Raw genomic sequence first — 22,341 nt, forward strand, 5'->3', positions numbered from 1 at the left:
TCTCAACTTCTCTGTCACCTCGGTTCCTCTCAGCTCTGAAATACGAATCCCTGCGTCATTAGCGAGGGAGGGCGTGACAGCTTTCAAAGCTTTTTCACCTCCCCTCCACCCCCTCCATTTTGACTTGATCCTCAGGCCTAGCCTGGGAGGCAGGGCAGTTCAAGCCTAATTTGTAGGTGGGGATTCCTGCTTCCAGGCTCCAGACTCCAGCTCGCCTGAGGCTGTGCTCTCCCCACTCCTCAGTTCCTTTCTGAAACAGCCTGTCTCATCTGGCTTTTGGGGCTGGGCAGGAATTGCATGGAGAAAGGGCCCCTGAGATCCAAGTTTTGACTCAATCCCCTCGTCTGGGACAATGCATATCATTACTGCACAGGATTCCCCTGGATACCCACCAGCTGGCCAGGGCTGGTGTCGTTCTGTGGGAGTCAGTGAAAGGGATCCAGTGTTTGGGCTCCAGGGCGATGCTCCAAATAGCTCCTCCAGTTCAGGTTTGTCTGCAGGTGTCAGAGGACCAGCTCAGGCTGCCGTTTGCCAAGCTGGCTGTTGAGCTCATTTCGGGCATCATTGCTGGGAAGTTTACTCAAGCGAGGTGGCTATGACTCTTGGGCTCAAAGACTCATCACGTTTATTCCTAACCAAAAGGGATTTTGCCTAATGAGGCGGCACCACCTAAAGGAGAAAGGGTTTAGTAGCCCTCCCTGACTTACCTTAAAAGAGGGGGGACAGGCTCTCCTTTCCCACAGGAGACCTAAGCTTCTCTTGAGAGCCTGTTAGAATTCTACCAACCATCCATTCTTTTATTTCAACGCTGTTTTGACTGATTACATTTTTAGAATTTACTACCTCTAGGAGCCTAAGAAGTCCTTCTTTTCCCTGCAAGTGAGACTCCCTGCGAGTCTCCCTAATTGAATGGAAGCACGTGCCCGAGTCCTCCCGCTGGTGCTCCTCTGGGCTAGGCTTAATGACCAGGGTTTGACATTGACCCTAGCCTTAAAGGAGTCATTGTTTGGGCTCCGACTTGCTCCTATCCTGTGGGTCTATTCTGGGTGCAGGTGTGCTAAGAGCTACTGGTCTTAGCTTTTTCCTGTTCTGAGAGCTGGATGAGCATGAGTACTTTTCTTTAAAAATAAATACAATAAATAGCTTTACAAAAAGTGCTGCTCTCGGTAGATTCCCGAGGCTGTGGGACGTAGGGTCTGTGAGGTGAAGCCTGGGTTCTGGGACACCCGTTTCCCTTAGTGTGCAGAAGCCCACTAAGAAAGAAGTTCTTTCTGCCTCTTGTACCAGCTGTGGCCCTACAGCTCCCTGACGTGTCTGTGGCACTGAGTTCAGGTCTAGTTTTAATCTTTACATGTGGTTTTCTTTGGCTTAGAGACAAAAAGCGACCTGACTCTTTGTGGTTGGAAGACATGTTAACTCCGACACGGCCGTCTCTGCTGTACCAACAAGACGAAACCCCTGTGTGTATGGGTCTCTCCTGAAATGGACACTCTGGCACCCACGGGGTGAGGGGGTGGTTTGACAAGCCCAGAAACTCCTATAGCCTGAGAGGTCGCCTGGGTTGATATATTTCTTGGAATGTTGGAAACTTAGGCATTGGGCCTGTTAGGCTCTTACTTACTATCTAGCAGATCAGAAGAACATCTCAGAGCAAAAACATTTGGGAACTCAGTGCCAATAGAAACAGAGGCTCTTTAGAAAACTCTGTTTGCAAGGTGTGCTGCCTGGCAGCAGTGGAAAACTAGAGGTTGATTGGTTTCCAGTCTGTTGGTTTTTTTTTTTTTTTTGTCAAACCCCTTGGGACCAGCTCTTCCTCCAAGGAAGTCAAGACTGGTGGGGATGGAAGAGTAGGACTGGGTCCTTCTGTCCTTTGTGAAAAGGAGGAGAATTGGGTTCATGGGGCCAGGGCCTGGACGGGCCCCTCTCAGTCTGTGAGGATTTCTGCAGGCCCCTCATATGGTCATCGCGCTCTGGGATCGGCGATGGCTGCCCCTGCTCGAGCGTTGGTATGCACCGGTCTGTCCACTGGGGGGTGCCCCGGGAGCCATGATGCCGCCCAGAAGGAGGTGCTCTCTGGATGGGAGTTTAGCTGAGGCGTCCGCTGAGCACGGGTCATCCCTCATGTGCTCTGTGCTGCTTCTCTCTCCGCGCAACCCCCAGCTCTCCTTGCACTTCTGCTTGGGAGGGCCGGAGCTCTTTGGGCTGCTGGTTCTGAAGTCCTGTTCAGGGACAGGTGGCACTGGATGGTGGGGGCGCTGAGGCTCTCTGGGGACAGGGGCAGGCATTTGTCTGCTTCTCCAGCTCTGGATTTCCAGGTCTCTCTTGTCTGTTGGGAGTCTGTCAATTTTCTGAGCTCTGGTGATCAGGGACTTCCCATATGTCCCTTGTAGAGATAAGAAAAAGTACCTGGTGGGGAAAAAAGAAACAGCAGAATCAAGCTTTGCTGATCTTTGTTGACTTCTTGAATTTGAGCATTGAAAGCGATCTTTGAATCCATCTCCCCACCCAGGACACGGTCCTTTTTGCTGCGTTTCTGACGGATGGTTATCAAATGTATGGCTGAGCACGTCTGGGGTTTGGGAGTTCGTTCCATAACAAGACGTAATAGCTAATGTTGATTATGTGCCAGCACTATCCTAAATGCTTTAAATATCGTTAATTCATCTCTCCCAACAGTCCTACGCGGCTGGTGCTTCCCCCCGCCTCCCCCCGTGTTACACACGAGGAAACCGAGGCAGTGAGACAGGGATCTGCACAGAGCCACTCAGCAGACTGACTGGCGTCCGCACCGAGCCCCCTGGATCCCTGGGTTTTCTCTTCTTTACCGTGTGCAGGGCAGTCCTTTCTCACTCTGGGCAACTCTAACCGAGGCACCTGTACATGCTTCGCAAGAGCAGCCCTTTGTGGAACTTAGGTAGTTTCTAAATACGTATTCTCTTCTTGCATCTGGGGGCCATGCGATTTTCATGGCATTGCGGCATTGCTGTATTGTCATGATTTGCCAGATGAAGAAGCTGAGGCTCTTCAAGAGATGAGATGGGTTTTCCTGGGTCTCCCCCTGGTTAACGCAGGGTTCCTTTCCCCGGCCCAGCGGCATGGAGCCGGTTCCGGACCTGGGACTGGGCGTCTCTCCCTGTGCCTGGAGTGTTTTCCTGTCCCACGTTTGGGGAAAAAAATAAGAAGGTGAAAACAATTGCGTGGTCTCTGGAGAAAGCCCGAACCGTCTCGTGATACTGGGCAAGCCACGTTCCTTCCCTGGGGATCAGTTTCTTTACCTAAAAAGTAGACACCTAAGGTTTTTCCCCAAAGTAATCCTTTTCATTAAAATGTTTATTTCTAAAGCCTTATGGCAGAGAGGCCCCCATCCTGTCACTGCGTCTGAAAGCGCTAGGTAGCCTCACAGTGGGCCAGGGGGGGCGGTTCTTCAGCCCCCCCATGGCTTCAGGTCAGCTCCCCCCTTCTTCCTCCTCTCACGCAGAGAGGCAGTACAGGCGGCCATGTTGGGGTCAGGAAAGACTCAACTTCCTTCCTGCAAACTGGCGCCTTCTCAGTTTAAAACCTTTCCCCCCCCAGCCACCGCTTTCCTTCTCTGTCCATTCCTTCCAGAGATCCCTACCAAGTCCCGGCCAAGGGCCAGGCGCCCCCTGGGATTAAGCTGAGAACAGGCCAGACCAGGTTCTTGGTCCCCCGAGGCACCTGAGCAGAACTGGAAGCAGCGGAGCAGAGAGAGACAGTGTCAGACACCGGATGGGGCATGGGGGACAGACACTTCAGCTGGGGACCAAGGGGTGCATAGGAGGCAGCCTGACAAAGGAAGTGAGACCGAGTCCACGCAGTGGCTGGAGTGGGGACAGTGAGGACAAGAGTGGGGAAGCGACACAGAAGGGGTTGTGGGGGCCAGAGGAGACAGGGACTGAGAGCCACGGTGGGTCCTTGTGCTGTATGGTAAAGGGGAAGCCCTGGGGGGGTTACAGGCCGATGACATGGGCTCACTTTGACACAGTGATAATGGGTTGGAGTAAATAAGAGGCTTTGGAAGTGATTCGGGATGAAGGGGTTATAACCGATCCACGGTGGTGGTGGTGGTAGGAATGGAAACGGCAGCAGAGCTGAGAAAAATGTCGCAGACAGAAGTGGCAGTTCTTGGTGATGGGCTAGACGTGGGGATGAGGGGAGAGGGGATGAGTCCCAGGGCTGCCTGAGTCCTAGCGGGGTAGCATTTGATGGAAGAAACCCTGGAACAGACCCAGGTTTCTTGGAAGGTGCTGGCGATAACAGGAAGATTATGACTTCAATCACAGATGTCTCTCCCTTTCTTCGAACCCACGCACCGAGCGAAGGCGGCACAGCGGAGCTACAAAGATGTATCTGGGATTCAGAAGCAAGATCTGGGTTGGGAGTTTACTCTGGAGGTTCGTCTGTAAAACATATTTACCTTCACAAGAGGGGTTGCTATGTCTGTGGAGAGAGACTGTAAAGGGAGAAGACAAAGGGACCGATGACCAAAGCTTGACAATACACTGTGTCAAGGACACGAAACAGGAGAAAAACGCAGCGGCGTCGGGGAGCGTGTCCGAGGGCTGGTGTCCCGTGCTGTAGCTAATCAAGATGCTCGTTATGTTTTAAAGTTCACGTGTTAGCTTCTTTTGTTTTTATCTGCCCAACGATTTACATGTTCTTAGTTTGAGGGAGGTATAGTTCTTTGGTTGAATTAATTAGACCAAGATTAGTGAGGTCATGGTCAGTGGGCCAATTATCACAAGGTTGGTAAGTGAACTCTACCTCCAATATGGCAAATACAGCTTATAACCTTAAGTGAACAAATAGGGCAAACGTTCTATCATGTAGATTTCTAGAACAGACATTAATTTTTCCAAGGGTACAAGTCAACAGTCCTTGGAACTATTAAAATAATCCTTTCTCAGAAGAAACCTTTTTGCTTTACTTAGTAAACAGAATTAAACAGAAATACAACTTTATGGTGATCATGTAGAATAAGCAAAGATTTAACTTATGTGCTATGGTAACCAACAAGTAAATATTTGCTCACTTTTTTCTAATGCGTCTGTTTAGCAAGCTGGAATGTTCAGTGCTTGCCTTTACAAAGCATGTGTTAACAGTCTTTCAGACTTTGCAGGGCTTCTCATTAAGCTGGTAGCTTTTCGCTCCAAGTATGTTTTCTAGCCAAGGATAAGACAAAGAATAGGGGGCTGATAATTTTCAATTTCTATATGCCTGCCCCCCCCCCCCCCCCCCACAAAATAAAACCTAANCCCCCCCCCGCCAAAACACAGAACAGATCAGTTCTTGGTCAGTTTTGATCACAGCCGTGTTTAACCCCCAAAGTGTGGACCAAAGTATTTAAGCCACTTATTTGATGCCCTTTTCCAGCCAGGGAGCGATTCTCACAGTCTCCCCCAGGGTCCAGCTCCCGAGGAGGGGGGGGCTGAAGAAGGGGCATGGCGGGAGATGTGTTGTCTGAGGCTTGTGCTTGTTCTTAATCGCTCCCCACTCCTGGCTCTCAGGGCCCTCTGTGAATACTCGTCTCTTTGACTCTTGGATTATAGCCAAACTGAGGTCTGAATCGTTCACTGCACTGCACGCTTCTTGAGAGCAAGGACCCCATTCTTCTGTCCCTTTAGCTTCCTTTGCTCCTTTGTCTCCGAGTGCAGCCATCGCTACAGGAATCGTGCTAAGTGTGGGTCGTATAATAAGGGGGATACCTTCTGTCTGGGAGTTAATGGGCAGACAGAGACAAACAGGCGATTTATGCGTAGGGCAGTGACAGATACACCCAGGTCATGGAACAAGCAAGGAAGAGGAATCTGTTTCACTGAGGAAGGTAGGTGAAGGTAGGGAGGGCTTGGAATGGCGCTGCCTGAACTACTGTCAAAGGGGGAGGAGCTAGTGGGGAGGGCGTTCTGAGTAGAAGGAACACAGGAGCTACCATGGGAAGGGGAGAGGGCAGGGGCCTTTAGGGAAGTACGAGCAGTTTGGCGGTGTTTGGCCCAAGGGTCGAGGCCGGAGTCGAGGCTGGAGTCGGGGAGCTGGGTGCACTCAGTGCACATTCAGACTCAGCCAACATGGGAGTTCCACATGTTGGTATCTTTGGCCTGCATGTGTTGGTATCTTTGGCCTGCAGCCTTGCATAGAGGTCAAGGTTTGAGGTGGCTTCAGGAGAGGTCATGGAGGCCAACCTAGGTTAAACCAGCTGCCAAATTTATCAAAGGAAGCCCTGTCTGCCGATTTTGCATTAGCACATGTTCTGTACAACGTTGCGATGGTCTGTTTTCCCGACAGCTTATAATGATAAAGGGGCTGAATTTGGATGTTCAGAGTGGAGAGATTGCAAGGATGGAGGGAGGGGCTGAGTTGAGTCTGTGGGNGGAGTGGGGGAGCTGGGTGCACTCAGTGCCCATTCAGACTCAGCCAACATGGGAGTTCCACATGTTGGTATCTTTGGCCTGCAGCCTTGCATAGAGGTCAAGGTTTGAGGTGGCTTCAGGAGAGGTCATGGAGGCCAACCTAGGTTAAACCAGCTGCCAAATTTATCAAAGGAAGCCCTGTCTGCCGATTTTGCATTAGCACATGTTCTGTACAACGTTGCGATGGTCTGTTTTCCCGACAGCTTATAATGATAAAGGGGCTGAATTTGGATGTTCAGAGTGGAGAGATTGCAAGGATGGAGGGAGGGGCTGAGTTGAGTCTGTGGGTATGTGATTGTCAAGTTCACTGACTGCTTGACTGGAGAGTGTGGATGGAGACTAGAACCCTGGCCACCAAGTTGGGAGAGTCCAGCTCCCACTGGGATTCGTGGCGAGCTCCTGGGCACATTTCTGGTCCATGCTGGCACTTGAGTTGTGCTGTGAACAAGTGGGACTAGAACCACAGCTCCTCCTGATTTCTAGGTGATAGAAGAAGCAAAATGAGGGGCTAGATACAGTGTTTGATAAGAACAAGCTCCAAGGAGACACAAGGCGTTGTTGCTAGTTTCCTGGAAAGGGCAAGTGCAGAGGGTTTAGGCTGAAAATGTTAGAAATAGTCCCTGGGCATGAATGATTAATTTGGCTAATACATCTTGTGCGTGTGTTAACAAATTTGACTAATATTAAAAAGTTGGCTGTTGCATGCAAAATTTGAATTTGTGGGAGAAATCTGAAGCTCGAGAATGCTCGGCGTGATTACTCCTGGGGGCAATGATGGGGGAAGGCGCCCAGGTCTTGCTCCCCACATCTGTGCTTCAGCTGGTTGCCTGCCCGTCTCTGCAGGCCTTTGTATGAGGCCCTGGGGCTCACAAAGGACCCATCAAGCTTTTCAACATGACCCCTTCCTTACACACAGCTAAATTTGTAAGGCTGGAGGACGGGAAGGACCACTCTCACTTTACAGATGTCTCATCCGAGGCCATGCCGGATTCGGCGACTTGGCTCCTTTGCGGCTGACTTGGGACCACAGTCCGTCCTATTTGCCTCCGAGTTCATTGTTCTTTCTGTCCCAGGGCCCTATCTTGGAAAACAGTAGCCTCAAGGATCCCCACCAAAAGTCAAGCTCCTGACTCCGGGCTATGAGAATGGCTTATTGAGGAGAGCTGGGGGGTTGTAGGACAGGTTGAAAGAGGCTCCTGCTCACACCTTGGGAGAAGAGCCGCGACCGGTGTGAGGAAGCAGACGAGGTAGAACGTCGGGTCTGACAGCTGGCCTTCCATCACGCCGTAGGGGTTGGTGGGACTGTTGCAGGTGACGCAGGTGGCGTTGTACACCAGGGACACGACGAAGTACATCAGGAAGCTGCCTGCGAGCGCCAGCGTGTGGACGAGGGTCTGTGGACGAGAGGGAGGGAAGGCTGTTGAGGGAGGGCCTGGGTCAGCTGGCAGCGCACTCACTTCCTCACTTGGTTTAAGCCTTCCTGGGTCGGTGGGGGGGGGGCGTGCACCCCCCAGCACCCCTAAAGCTCTGCCTCAGCCTTGGCTTGGGCGATGATCCCCAAGCTGGCCTTTGCTGTTTAACCGCGTTTCTGTGTTTCTCTGCATAGACTTTTTTTTTTAGGTGTTAGTAATAGAATCATATTTTGTATAGCTTTTTCCCTCTTCAGTATGTTTGTATGACAAATCCGTTTTTTCCCCACGTGGCTGTGGTTTGTTTTCCACGTTCAGTCGAATTGTATTTTGTCCTGCCTGCTTTGTGCTGCTTTCTCTCCCCATTCTTCTTTTAAATGTATTGACTATTTTGTATGATTTTATTTCCCCCTTTACTAGTTTGAAAGTTACGTACTCCATTTCGATTCTTTCCGGGATTACTCGATAAATAATAACAGGCAATTTTAACTTACCGCAGTCTACCGTTTAGAACGCCTTTCTCTCTTCCTGCATTCTACAAGGGCTTTGGCGTGCTTCGCTCTGTTAACCTTCCTCCCAGCGTATCTTACTGCTACTGTATCATTTTTAAAGCACACATGTTATTATGGTTTAGTGCGGTCACTATTTATTAACATTTAGTTATGTCTACTACTTTGTATGCCTCAATTCCTCCTTGAATCTTGGACCTCCCATCAGCGATTCCTTTCTTCCTAAGTACACCCTCCAGAATTGCCCCTAGTGGGGAGTCTGCTGGTGATCTCTTCCTTACACTTTATTTTACTCATTTTTGATGGGCACAGCATTTCTGTTGGCAGTTATTTTCGTTCAGCATATTGAAGATGGCACGCCAGTGTGTTCTGGCTTCCCTTGTTGCTACCGAGAAATTAGTAACTCTTTTTTATTCATTTTTTTATTATTGCTCAAGTTCCGTTGTCTCCTTTTTCACCCTCTGCTGCCCGCCCCCCCCGGAGTTACTCTTCATCTGTTGTTCCATAGAACATCCGTCACTTAAAACCTGGCCTGCTTCTCTGATTTTTATTTTGTCTTTAGTGTTCTACAGTTTCTTTTTGATATGAGATATGTGGATTTCTTTTTATCATGTTTGGGTTTTACTGACTTTCTTGAAACTGAGGGTTGATGTATTTCATCACTTCTGCAAAATTCTCAAGTCACTATCCTTTAAAATATTCCCACTGTCTCAGTTTCTCTCCCATTTCTTTCTGGGAGTTTAATCAAATGTATGTTAGACCTGTTAAGACACCACAAATCGCATTTTTAATTTCAGTGATAATGTTTCAATGTCAAGAGTTCTAAATGTTTCCTAGGTTGGCTCAGTTCCTAGTATTAAAGTTATATCTTTGTCTCTTGCCTCCCTTTCTCATAAAGCTCTTGCTTCTGATAAAACTAACTCCAAGTACTTGTCATTGTCACTTTTTAAGCTTGTTTTCCTGAGCTCAGGCCTGAGACCCAGCAGAAACCTGGGGCTCACCCCAGAGGAGCCAGACTCCCCGCTGCCTGCTCCTGTCCAGTACCTTCCTCTCATGTTGTGGCCTCTTCTGGGGCTGGTGGTTCTTGGAGACGTTCATCCTGTACTTAACCATGGCTCTGCCTTTTCGCTTTTATCACTTTGTTCTACTTGCCTGGGGCAGGAGTGCGAGCAGAGCGGGTTTGTCAAACGGGAGCTCGCTGATCCCGAAGCCCCCTTGGGTGGCTCCTCCCAGCCATCACTGAGCATGTCAGGGCCTGGTCTGGCCTGTGACCGCGGAGGGGGAGGAAGTTGCCCTGTACAATGCAGGGAACACACCGTGCCTCCTGGGGGCCGTTTAAAAACTTTTTTAATATGTGTGTTTTCAGAAAGAGTCACTTCAGCTTGGCTAAGGACAACTCTTTCTGTACAGTGGTCTCTCGCACTATAAGCACAGCAGTTAAAAACTCAGGAGTCAGACTGCCAGGGTTCAAGCATGTTTCTCTCTTGAACTTGCTTGGGGCAAGTTTTGTTTTTTAAACATCATTGTACCTATTTCTATATCTGTAGATGGGAATATATAAAACACCTAACACATGCATGTAGTGCAAAATAGTGACCGCAGTAAGTTTGTTAACATCCATCACCTTGCAACATGTGTGTGGGAAGTGATTACCCTGTATACCTTAAACTTACAGAGAGCTGTGCGTCCGTTAAATCTCAAAACAAAAGCCCACCAACCACAAAGGGCTTTGGGAAGTTAAATGAGATAATACCTTAAAATTGTGTAGCTAGGTACCTGGCATACAATTTTAATGTCTTTTTATCATTATTGACCAGAAGAACTTAATGACAAAGCTGGTGTTGCCCTTTTAGATACTGAGATGTGGTTACATATAGTTTTCTAATCTTTCACCCTGAAATTAAAGGGGAGCACATCTCTCAACCACAGCACGATCAGCCTGACGTTCTCCTTGCCTCTGAAAATACCCTTCACTTTTTTCATTAATACCAATTTTTGCAACTAATGGTCTCATTGTTTTTTATATATGTTAGCTTCATCCTCCTGGCTGGCTGATAAGCAAGTTGAAGCCTGAAATTTTACCTTCCACACCTCCTTTATCCTTGTTTAGGAGAGACACAGGGAAAAGTTCAGTATGATTTATCCAGTGGATCAATGGTAGGAAGTACAGCAGATTTGAACGTGGTTGCAAATTCTAAGCCAGGGAGGCACTTACCCAGGTCTTCATTTCCATCGCCTGGTGCAAGAGGATGGTGGCGAGGGAGATGGTGTTGATGGGGGTCCCAAAGGTGAAGACGTCGACATCGGAGTCCCTGTAGGTCTGCAGAGGCGGAACGAAGGGGGACTGTCAGCCGTGCCTGTGGGCTCAAGGCCGTGTCTTTGACACAGTGATTCCAAAGCATCGGTGAAGGCAGGTGTCAAGGGGTGGGAGGAATGGGGAGAAGACACCCAGCTGCCACCTGTGTGGAACTGACCCACAGAGCAGACAAGATGACGGGGGACGTGATGGGGCTACATTATTTAGAAACCCATTTCGCAGGGAGCCACAGTGGGCATTCCAGAACGCTTGGGATGAGTGGAGTAATTTACTGAGCACCCACTAGGTATGATGCTAATTGCTGAAGGTAGTTTGTGTCTGCCTTACAGGAGTTCACAGCCTACTTGGCAGGGTTAGCAGCATGATTGAAGGGGGTAAATGCCACAGTGGGGGCAAGTGCAAGGCACACTGGGCGTAAAGAGGAGGGGCTGTGTCAGCTGAGACCGTAAGAAGAGGAGTTAATGTCTTGAAGGGCAGGGGGAAAGGCAGTCCAGCTGAAGGCCAGAACTGAGGTTGTAGGACTTCAAATAGTCCTCGGGGTGGGTCTGCTGAGCTCACAGTGGGAGCAAAAGACTCAGCAGAAAAGGCAAGCAGAGGCCAGGGAGAGATTTGTAAGCCAGGAAATTCAAATAGAGAGTAAAATGCCTGCTTTCTGGACCCCCATGTTGCTAATTGCAAAAGGCTACGAGCCCTGAGACTGGGTAGACACTGCCGTTTACCTGGTGGCAGTTACCCCACGTTCTGGTTCTCTGTCCAGGAGAAATACAGATCTCCTTCACTCTCTAAATTCTCACACTACACCGGGGAGCCATATTGAGATGGGGCTGCTGTCCTTGCTGCATGTACTCTTGTTTTTATTTCAGGTGCTAGAGTATTCTTTATATCTTGCTGCCTGAATGCTTGCTGTCTTGACCCAAGAAGCACAAATCGAAATCAAGGGTTATAAATTCAAATCCCTACAGCGCTCCCATAGGAAAGAGTAAATAAGTGAAGGTGGCCAAGTATAAGACAGCAAAAGGGAGTGGTGGGGACTATGGCCAACTGGAGAATATGGGCCCCATCTAAGCGGAGCTATGTGTTAACTCTGGATTTCTGCCACGAGGGAAAAATGATCCAACGCAGTGTCAGCGTTCAGTTTTTCAAAACCTGGCAGAGAGTGAAATGTTTGGGGAAACCGTTCTGACGTGTCAGGTGCCCTAGGCTGGATGGGGTCTGCGGGCCGCCTGCTTTGAACCTCTGCTCTGAAGTGTCCAGACATGATTGGCTGAGGATGTCACATAAACAGGGCCAGCCCCGCCCCGCGGTGTGTATGGCTGGAACCATGTGACTCACCAGGTAAGGGACGAAGAAACAGACGAGGCTCTGGTAGAACGCATCCACCATGGAGACCCAGAAAGTCCGCAGGTTGTAGCACTGCCGGAGAGAATACAACAGCAGTTACCACCCCCGGGGGGCCGTCGGCAGGAAAGCAGCAAACAGCCCGTGTCGGTGGGCACGTGGGGCAGGCAGCCCTCCTGCACCTTCGGAGGGTTGTAACTTGGGGCAGCCACTGTGGAAACTAGTGTGGAGACCCCTGAAAATATGGAGGAGAGAGCTGCCATGCGATCTAGAAACTCCCCTTCGGGGATTATATGAAGAACACAAAATCATGAATTAAAAAAGGTATATGTACCCCTATGGCCATGTATATATATGTATATACCTATATGTGTGTGTACTTATACACACACACTGGAATGTTCTTCAGCCAAAAAAAAAATCTTGCCCTTTGTAACAGCATGGATGGACCTGGAGGGTGTTATGCTAAGTGAAATGATTCAGGCAGAGAAAGACAAGTACCACGTGATCTCACTTACATGTGGAATTAAAAAAAAAACAAGTAAATGAATAACAAAAGAAACCCTCTTTAAAAAAACTTGGTAAGTTTAGAGATTCTAAGGCTCCTAAACGGCATTTTAAAAGAAGATCTGTCACAGGCCAGGGTCACAGTTTGCCAAGAGCTCAGTGGCTTTGGACACAAGCCTTCTCCTTTTGTGCCTTCCCTGGGAAAGGGAAAGTATTCACAGTTTTTGCTTTTTCTACACTAACTTCTTGTAACATTAGGGCCTCAAGGAACAACACAGCAGCCAGCCGGCGCGGGTGCGGAAAGGCGGGGCCTGGGATGTACATGAGCCCTCCCCACGTCTCCCTCGCCTGGGCGGTGGGCCTGCTGTGTTCCCCTGACTCCGGGTCAGGGCTGGGATTCTTTGTTTCTGGCCACAACTGTCACCAGCTCTTAAGCACCACACCGGGCTTTGCGGGACTTCCTCTCAGGTGCTTCACTGTCCCTTTTCCCGGAGCTCCTCCTCGGAGGCAGCTTCCCTCTCCGGCTCCTGCCTCCTGACCTCCTGACCTCCTGAGGTTTTGCGTGCCTGCTATCTGACTTCTCCCAATTGGTCAGGTGCCACTGTGCCCTCTCTGGGTCTTTTACGGAACCGATGGCTTCCCAGGCCTTCTTTACCTACTTCAGGGGTCCCCAACCTCCGGACCGGTACTGGTCCGGGCCTGCTAGGAACCGGGCTACCTGGTGGGAGGTGAGCTTGAATGTAATGCACTTGAATCATCCCCAAACCATCATTCCCTGCTCCCCACCCTGGTCTGCGCAAAAACTGCCTTCCATGAATCAGGCCCCAGTTACCAAAAAGGTAGGTGACCGCTGGTCTGCCTGATACCAGTAAGTTCCAGGCCACATGTGATCTTGGGTTTTGCCTTCCCCGCTGTGTGGTGGGAGCCCTGCTTTATGGTGAATGCGTTACCCAGTGCTGAGCGCGCTGGCTGTCGACCCCAGGTGTTCTGACGGAGGCCTGGAGTTCGGGGGCTGGCTTCATGTCCTCGGCCCTTTCAACGAGGGCAGTCCCATAACGGATGGTAAAATTAAGAAATTACTAAAAAGAAACACACTCTCCAGTCCGGTCCACCACCCTCAACAGCCAATGAGAAGCAGGCCATGAATGGGGAGCGAAGTTCCTTGGTCACATGGGAGGTGAGTGGCAGCGTGGTGACTAGAACACAGGGCTCCTTGACCCCCCGCCCACCCTCCCGAGCCCCTCACCTCGGAGTCCTGGCCGCTCTTGTACAGCTCGGGCAGCGCCAGGAGTGTTTCCGCAGAGACGTCTTTGTCGAGGATTCCGAAGACGAGAGGAGGCAGCGAGGTGAAGAAGAGGTTGAAGAAGATCATTTGCCAGTAGTCGATCATGGTGGAGCCCGAGAAGCCGCAGAGGAACTGGTACCAGAAGAGCAGGTTGACGTAGCACTGCGGGCAGAGACGGCGTGGCCGTGTGAGCGAGGACCCGTGTGCTCGGGGGCCTCTGACGGGGCACTGTGCTGACAGGGGGCTCAGTGTCCCCGTTCAGGACATGCAGAGTCAGGTGAGGATGGAGACAACTCAGATCCTCGGAGCAGCAGCTCCTGACACTCTTGTCACCACTAACTACTGCTGCGACTAGCTACCGACCACATTCGGGACCTGGTGAAGTGCACAGGTTTTGGAGGCAGAGAGGACTGACACCAAACGCCTGTCCTGTTGCTTACTAGCTGTGTGACCCTGGGCAAAGTGCTCACCCTTTCTGAACACCCTCTTGCTTCCTTTCAGGTGGGAGTAGTGGTACCTCAACCATGGCCCGTGACCCTGAGAGGCAGCAGGGACCAGCAGGCTGGTGAGAGAAAGGGACTAAAGGAAGACGGACTGAGGGAAGAAGACTGTGTGAGGAGGTCTCTCTCGACACTCTCCCAACGGTCACACAACTCTGGTGAGCAAGACAACCTGCTGCCTGACTGCTGCGTTCTGCTTGCTAAAGCTCTTTCCCACGCACGCCCCACCCCTCCCCTCCAGAGATGGGCTGGCCACCACCACGAGCTCTGATAATGGTGAGCCATGCCGTGGTTCGGTGACCTGAGCAAGGCCACATAAGCAGCGCCCTGGAGTCAGGACCAGAACTTCTCTGCTCTGTGTGGCCGAGGCACAACAGGTGAAGGGTATTGTAAGAAATCGTTCAGCAGGTTTGCGTTCAAACTAGAATTTTCATTCCCTAACTGCTGGGCCAGTGTTTTTCTGAAGAGGCTCTCTATTTATTATTGTAATAATAATCCAAACATGTTAATACTACTGTTAGTAACACTGATAATTAGTATTTGACCTTCTATTTGTGCCAGGTGTGTGATATATATATATATATATACACACACATACACATACTGTGCCAGTATATTAGTATATTATATATTATCAAATGTGATGTACATTATAATTTGTCCCTACAGCCTTGCAAGATTAATAATAATCTGCTTAATAGATTAATAATTATTACTGCTAATAATACGGTTATGCCTGTGTGTTTATTAATGGCATATCTGGATAACGACATTACTAGCCCCCCTCTAGGGGTGAGGACCCTGAGGCTCTGAATCATGAGCTATCCCCTGCCCATGATCAGAGCTAGACTGTGGCACAACCCGAGTTTCAAGGCTCTTGCTCTCCGACCACCCCAAGCCTTCTCAGGCCCATCTCTGGGTTGTGCAACAGCAAGGCTGGCTGCGGTTCTTCCAGCCCAGGAGCTTCCTTCCGGGGCTTCTCTGCCCAGATGACTAGTGGGAAGTGTCCTGTCCCCACCCCACAGGGCTGTTAGCACCTGCTGCCACCACTGGCCCCATCATCTAGTTAAACCTGGAGACATTAAGCACTTACCAGGTGAGGTGCTGCTGTCTGAAGCAGCTCGCATACAGCAGCTCATTTATGCACACAAAAGTCCCGTGAGCTAGGGAGCATCCCCATTGCACATGAGGGGCCTGAGACACAGAGAGCTTAAACAAGTTCCCTAGGGCCACACTGCTGTTCAATAGCAGAGCAGGGCTGGGATATGAACCTGGTCTGGCTCCAGCACATAGGCTCTGAGCCCCTGTACTCCACTTACTCTCATGGGTACCTATGAATGTGAAGTTCTTGGCACAGTGTTTGGTACCTGATAGGTTCTCTGTAACTAGTGGTGGATGTTACCGTTGGTAATGCTTTGCCAAACAGTAGCAAGCAGTACTGAGTACAAAGGAAATGGCGCAGACATCAGGGGTGGGTGGGGTGGAGCACCCCGGTGAGCTGGGCGTCATACAGCTCACAGCATTTCTGAAGCTCCTTGCCCTACGCCACAGGCGCTGGCGGTGCTGAAGGGCTTCCCCAAGTCCTAGTTAAAGGGATAAAATGCTCTGTCCTTCGATATCGCTGGCTCGGTTTCCCATAGAAATGCCCTTCCTGAATTATAATTTAATACTGACTCTCATTAAGGGTTGTTAGGAAAAAGGCTGACCATAGACAGAGGTTAATTTTCATTCCCTACAAAAATGCCAGGGAAGGCAAGTTCCCGAAGGTTTCTGTGTGGCCTTTTTCGAAAGGTCTGCTTGACAAATTAATCTCTGAATTTAGAGCAAAGAAAATATGGTTTCCCCCCGCCCCAGAACTGGTCTGCTTGTTTCAGTCAGACGTCGAATACTTAGGATTTTATCCCAGGGTCCTGGCACAACTTCCCTCCCCTGATCTATACTCTTATATTTTCTTTATAACTTCCCTACTGTTTTTACTGCGAGTTACTTACACTTCTTTGGAATGAGGTCCAACATATGCTGTAAAATGATACATAAGCTGCCTGAAATAATTTCCTATAAGGACGGAGGCTGTCAAGCCTCTCCCCGTCAGCAAGGGGACAGTTTTATTTACTCTCTTTCAGGTCGTGGCTGAAATGCGCATTTCTTTCTGGCTTCCACCGGAGGCCCTGCGACAGGGAGTTCACAGAGGTCAGGACACTTAGTAAAGTGGCAAAAATGTCTAGAGCAGGGAGGTCATCTGGGTTTTAGTCTTGCTGACTCTCCCATGCTGTGTGCACGTGGAGAAGTCGCTTACCCTCTCTGAGCCTTGGTTTCCTCATCTCCTAGAGATGTGTCCATAGCACCCTGACCTTCCTCTAGGGAGATATGTCTCCGTTCTTTCCTGCACTCGTGCTTAGGAATCTTTTAGCTTCACAGGAATCACATAGGGATCGTATTAAAAATGCACATCCCGAATTAGCAGGTCCTGGGTGGACCACGGGGATGTGCATTTCTGAATGTGTCTGTGGAAAGCTAATGCTGCTGGTCCCTAAACTGGATTTAGAAAAGCAAGATTTATCGAGACCAGGAGTTGACAAACCAATCCAGCCACAGGTGCTGGGACTCAGCCACAACAATTCATTTGCAGAGTGTCTATAACTGCCTTCACGTTGCCACAGAAGAGGCGGGTAGCCGCGACAGAGGTTGGATGAGCCACAGAGCTTAAAAGTACTATCTGGCCTCTTACAGAACAAGTTTGCCGAGGCCTGATTTGACTGTGAGCTTCGTGAGGGCAGCGACTACATCTGTCTCCATACCCAGTGCCTGAGAATGTCCCTGACACAGATGTTCAATAATAATCTGAACAATTTTCATTTATCTCAGTTCTTTTCTCCTAACGCTCAGGCTGGAGTCTTAACACCACAGAGTGTTTTCTTCCTCCGAGGCCCTGGAGGACTTTGCTTATTTCCACTGCCTCCGTCTGGCTGCAGTCTGGGAGCCTCGGAGGGAGTGCGCTGAGGCCCACGATGGCGGCGCCCAGGGGGCCCCAGTACAGTCATTCGTGCATTGTCCACATTTCCGAGCAGGCGGGGTTTGAAGCCCCTCTGGAACTGGTTTCGCATGTGGGAGTCATGGTTCTCCACCTCCTAATTGCAAAGGGGAGATAATGTGCCATCAGTACCGCCGTGGCGAGCGTGGCATCGGGCTGGAAATAAATATCATTTAAGCTCTGAAAGCACGGCTGGCTGGAACCATTTCTTTTTCTAGTTCGCAAATTCAATGCAGAGGGGAGGCTGGGCTCATTCAAAAGAACTATTCCCTTAGAGGCCAAAAGAAAAAAAAATTAAATGGGTGTTTTGAATTCTAAGTAAACAGTCTCTCATGCTCAGGGTGAGTTTTCAAGGCAAATTGCGTGACTTGGCGGAGACTTGCTGAAAGAGTATCATTCACCTTATCGAATTACCTTTATTGTTTGCCGTGCTGTTTATACATATTGACCTCTGCGCAGAAGTGCTCACGCCTGAGCCCCAGACACAGCCGCAGCGCCTGCCAGCAGGACTGGGGAGTAGGGGGGAAGACGGAACTTTGAGGCTGCTACTAGGCCGTTTTTCTCGTCCATCGCCCTGGTTTCAGGGCTCCCCCACCCCTCTTTCCTTATGCAAACAGGAATGGATTCTCTATGGAGGCTCTTGGGGATTATTCACAAGTCCTTGAACTAGATCATGAACAACTCAGGCCCTAGTTCCCTCCCTTAGTAAGGCAATATCCTGACGTCCTCCTAGACGCCTTATTCATCCAGGGCTTTTCAAACCAGAACCTCTGACAGTTCTACGACCCCAGCTGGTGTGTGCCTGCTTTGGACCCTTACCAACAAGACAGAGGTGAACACATTTCGTAGGAGAAGCCATGCTTTCGTATTTGTAGATGCCACGGAGAGGGTCATAGTCTCCCCGTGGTGTTGATGAGGAAGCCGAGGCTCAGAGAGGCTACGTGACTGTTCCCAGGTCACCTCTCCACTCAAAACATTTTTGTCAGTAGATACGTTATTTAGTGTCCTGACCCTTCACAACCGCCTGTTGGGAGGTGAGTGGTAGAGTCAGGTAGAAGTCAAGAACTTCACCCTAAATCTTCACCTGCACTCCCCCAACGGGTGGACCGTGGGTCTTGCGTCAGGGCGGCTGTGTCTGGCGAGGACATCTAAAAGTCACCCTAGTTGGTCTTCAAAGCCTTTCCTTCCTTGAAGCCAGAAAATAAATCTCACTTAGGAAGCAACAGTGATAAAAAGCAAAGGCTGACTCTGCGGTGTGCTTACTACATGCCAGTTATTTTACCCAAGAGCTCTCGTTCAATCTTCTCAGTGAATACATGAGAAAGGCGCTTTCGCCAGCCCCATTTTACAGACAGTGAAACTGAGGTGTGTAGGGCCGTTACGGAATACAGGAGCCTAGGCTGGAACCAGATATGTCTGACTGCGGAGTCCACGGTGGTAACCGCTCCCGCTGCCTCCTAGGTACCGGGTGCTTTACGCACAGCACTGCTGGCCTCACAATAACATCGCGGAACAGCTAGTATGAGACGCAGGTTGTCAAAGACAAAAATCGAGGCGCAGAGAAGTGTATTGTCTTGCCCAAGGCCCCAGAGCGAGTCAGGCCCAGGACTCCCAAGGCGCGGGTGGGAGGTGGCCGTGGGCTGCTCACCACGTTCTTATAGAAGTAGTACACCACCATCCTGGCCAGCCGCGAGTAACACCAGTGGCCGTGCACGAGCAGCAGCTTCCTGAGGTGCCTGAAGCGGGAGATGGCGAAGTCGCTGGACATGACAGCCTGTGGGGGCGGAGCAGAGACGTTAGCCCCCATCCCAGCTGTCGGGGCACCACGGAGGCTCCCCCAGGGCAAGGCTTTGTGCTGGATCCAAAGGGCCAGTATGTGGTGCCCTTGGGTGGCTCTTTTGACTTGGACACCCCACCTCTCCTCCAGGAAATCCAAACCTCCCTGGAATCCAATAAGGGCAGGTCGGGAGGGGCCCACAGTGTAGCTGGGCCTTCATCTGCATTTATCTAACGGGCATTTACTGTGGCCCTGCACGTTTCGGGAACCATGCTAGGGATGCGATGGTGGCCTGGAGAGTCGGGGCTTTGGGGCAACCAATCCTCAAGCCTCTGAACACCCCTGGTCGCCTGCTGAGGCCGGCCATTTGCTCCGCTCTCCGATGCAGTGTGTCTTGTGTCCTCAGAAAACACAGTTCCTTCTGCTCTTTTAAGACTCTGAAGTTGGGACAAGTCTGGTCATAAAGCCTGGTATGAACCTAGCCAGGGAGGCATGGAGTCAGAGGGAGGCCTAGTCTTATAAAACGGGGGGATTTCATGATGTTGATTAAATGTAGCTTTAAATCCTAATTCTAGAAATCTCTCTCTCTCTCAACATGTTCCCCCCCTGCCCCATGTCTTTCCGGCAACCTTTCCCCTGGATAAGCAGCAGAAGACAGTAGCCAGAACCTGAGAAGCTGTTGGTCACCTGGTCTGGAAAGCATGGCAGGCTAATGATAACATCTTGACCTAACTTATGTTTTGGTTCTGAGCCCTAAGGTGATGACCCCGACTACTTTCCCATGAGACCAGACAGAAGGACAAGCAGAAAAGACCTCAGGCTGTCCTCAAGACTTGAAGAAGCAATTCAGCGTCTTCTCTTGCCCCTGACACTCTGCTCCCAGCACATACCCGAAACCACGGTGTCTTACGATTTTGCTCTATATGATCTGTAACCTACACACCGTTGGGAAGTCAGGTCTTTACCTTTGGCTCCCTGCTTCTGGATTAGCCAATGCAATATTAAAACTTTCTATGATGGAAACTCCTGTTTGCATTCCTTAGGGCCAGTGCATGCAGGCAGGTGGACTTAAGGAAAACCCTTCTGGGAACACCCCCCTGAGTGGTTGGGTACCACTGGGCTTTAGGACACAGCTGTCACCAGCTGTCTGTAAAAGGCTGAGCACCTTTGATCCTCTCTGGGCTGGGAAGCGCCTGGCAGTAGGGGGCTGGTGATGGAGGTTTATGACATGGAAGCCTAACTTTCAGATGATACTTTCGTAAAACTCTCAGGGAGAAGTTTAACCCACGCTGCAGAATGCCTTGACTCCCCAACAGGGAGCAACGAGAGCAAGGAAGAAATGAGAACAGGCGAAGGCAGCTGTACCTGCATGCCTTCCTGGCCAGATATTCCAATCCCAACATCCGCAGCTTGAATCATGCTGACGTCGTTTGCTCCGTCACCTGAAAGAAGAGAGGTCACGGGGGATCTTTATTCCTGGTCTTGCTGATGCGGGACACGGGGGAGGGTTGTATACAAATGGTTCTAAAGTGTCCCATTTGTACTTAATTGAATCCTTTTAACATAGCTCTAAATAGTCCTACAGGAAAAGTCAATTGCTACAGTACTTGGCCTGAGAGACGTCTTTTCTTCTTTGGACAAGGAGCCCTACTTTTTTTTTTTTTTTTAAATCAACAAATATTTGAATCCTTTTTCTAGGCATCAGGTTAGGTGTCGGGAATTATTGGTGAGTAAGTGAGACTTGAGCTTTGCTTTATAGTTTACACAAAAGGCCTACAAATGCTACGAGGGACTTCAGTGAGGAGCAAATGGAGCATCTGAGCAACACAGACACTTGGCAAGAGTAATCTAGCCAGTGAAGAGACCCAGAGAAATCGGAACTGAGATCTTTCTGATTCCAAGGCTAGCGTGCCTTCCTTAACTCAGTATAACACGAACTGCTGACCACATCGAGACCATCGGGATGTTTGGACAGCTAAGGCATCAGATTATCAAGATGCCTTAAGGACAGTGTTCAGTTTTGTTTCTGAATATAGAAAAATGAGACTACTTTTTGGACTGAGGTACATTTAGTCACACTGAATTGCCATTCAGTGAATAATTCAGAGAACTGGAGGTTAAGGCCAGATTGATTTTTCTATAGTGATGGCAATGTCTTGTATCTTGACTGTCCAATATGAAAACCACTAGCCACATATGACTGCTGAAATGTGGCTGATGGAATTCTATTTAAACTTTGACTTTAAATGTACATAGCCACAGACAGGTAGGTGGCAAGCCGTTTGGACAAGGAGCTGTAGAGCTTGCGAGCCCGGGTCTTCCTAATGCTTTATCTTTCACACTCGAGTTGACCAAACTTTTTTCTGTAAAGGGCCAGATGGTAAATAGTTTAGGCTTTGTCGGCCAAGAAGCAAAACCATACAACTGTCCTTACATTTAGAAGAATAAAAACCATTCTTAGCATCCCTATAAAAACACACAGTGGGCTGGATTCAGCTTGTGGGGCGTGGCTTAGACATTATACTGCCTTAACCCTCTGACCCCACTGCTTTCCAGTAGGTCCTCAGCGTCTGCAATTAAATCTGTATTAGACTTCATAGAGTATATGGCACCGGGGGAGAGCATTTCCTTCCCCTAATTATTTGGCAACAAAATTTACTGATCTTAAACATTTTATCATTATAAGTAGCCATTATTCTTATACTGACTTTTTTTTCCTTGATAGCAGAACAGCACATCATTTTAATCTTTCCCTGTGGCAGAACAAATCCACCCTTTACCCTCTTCTATTAGCAAACCAGTGGGAGGAGTAGCGGTGTATAATCACGCTCTCTCTCGCCCCACTGGCTTTGTTTCTCTTGCTATGGGAGTGGAGCCCATGTCTTTCTTCAGGGAATCGGTCCTGGGCTATTGCCTCGTGTGTGTCTGAAGTTTCGAAGAGGACGATTCGGGGGATAAGATTAGAATGTAGTGGCTAGAGCTCTGTGCCCTGTATTTTTTGGTGCCCACTCCCTAATTTATTTATTTCTACTTGCTTTTACCAAAATTCCAGGAGAAAAAACAATGTATAATAGGCTTCTTATATGGAATGCCAGGAAGGAAAATCTCTCCACGCCTGTGCAGGAAGGAGAGAACCTGAAACCATCGGTAAGCAGGTCCCTAAATAAATGTGCTATTTACGCCCCGTGTGGTACGTGCTGGGTGTGGGATGAAACGGTGGGTAAGACTGGCACTGTCCCTCTA

At 49.6% G+C, this 22,341-nt stretch overlaps 1 protein-coding gene across 2 annotated transcripts in view; it reads right to left on the reverse strand.

The window, feature by feature from the left end:
- Positions 1-288: 288 nt before the first annotated feature.
- ATP10B (ATPase phospholipid transporting 10B (putative)) overlaps positions 289-22,341 on the reverse strand; it is a 145,007-nt gene continuing 122,954 nt past the window's right edge. For both annotated transcript variants that reach the window (XM_037032259.1, XM_037032963.1), the window contains 7 exons: positions 20,464-20,540; positions 18,970-19,095; positions 13,752-13,952; positions 11,993-12,073; positions 10,559-10,663; positions 7,632-7,819; positions 289-2,406 (listed from right to left, as the gene is read on the reverse strand). In XM_037032259.1, coding sequence (XP_036888154.1) covers positions 1,953-2,406; positions 7,632-7,819; positions 10,559-10,663; positions 11,993-12,073; positions 13,752-13,952; positions 18,970-19,095; positions 20,464-20,540 — 1,232 coding nt within the window. In that variant the 3' untranslated portion in view covers positions 289-1,952. The remainder of the gene's footprint in view (positions 2,407-7,631; positions 7,820-10,558; positions 10,664-11,992; positions 12,074-13,751; positions 13,953-18,969; positions 19,096-20,463; positions 20,541-22,341) is intronic.

Source organism: Sturnira hondurensis, unplaced genomic scaffold (genome assembly GCF_014824575.4).
Source record: "Sturnira hondurensis isolate 20B ecotype Veracruz unplaced genomic scaffold, ASM1482457v3 Scaffold0000022, whole genome shotgun sequence".
Classification (NCBI taxonomy): domain Eukaryota; kingdom Metazoa; phylum Chordata; class Mammalia; order Chiroptera; family Phyllostomidae; genus Sturnira; species Sturnira hondurensis.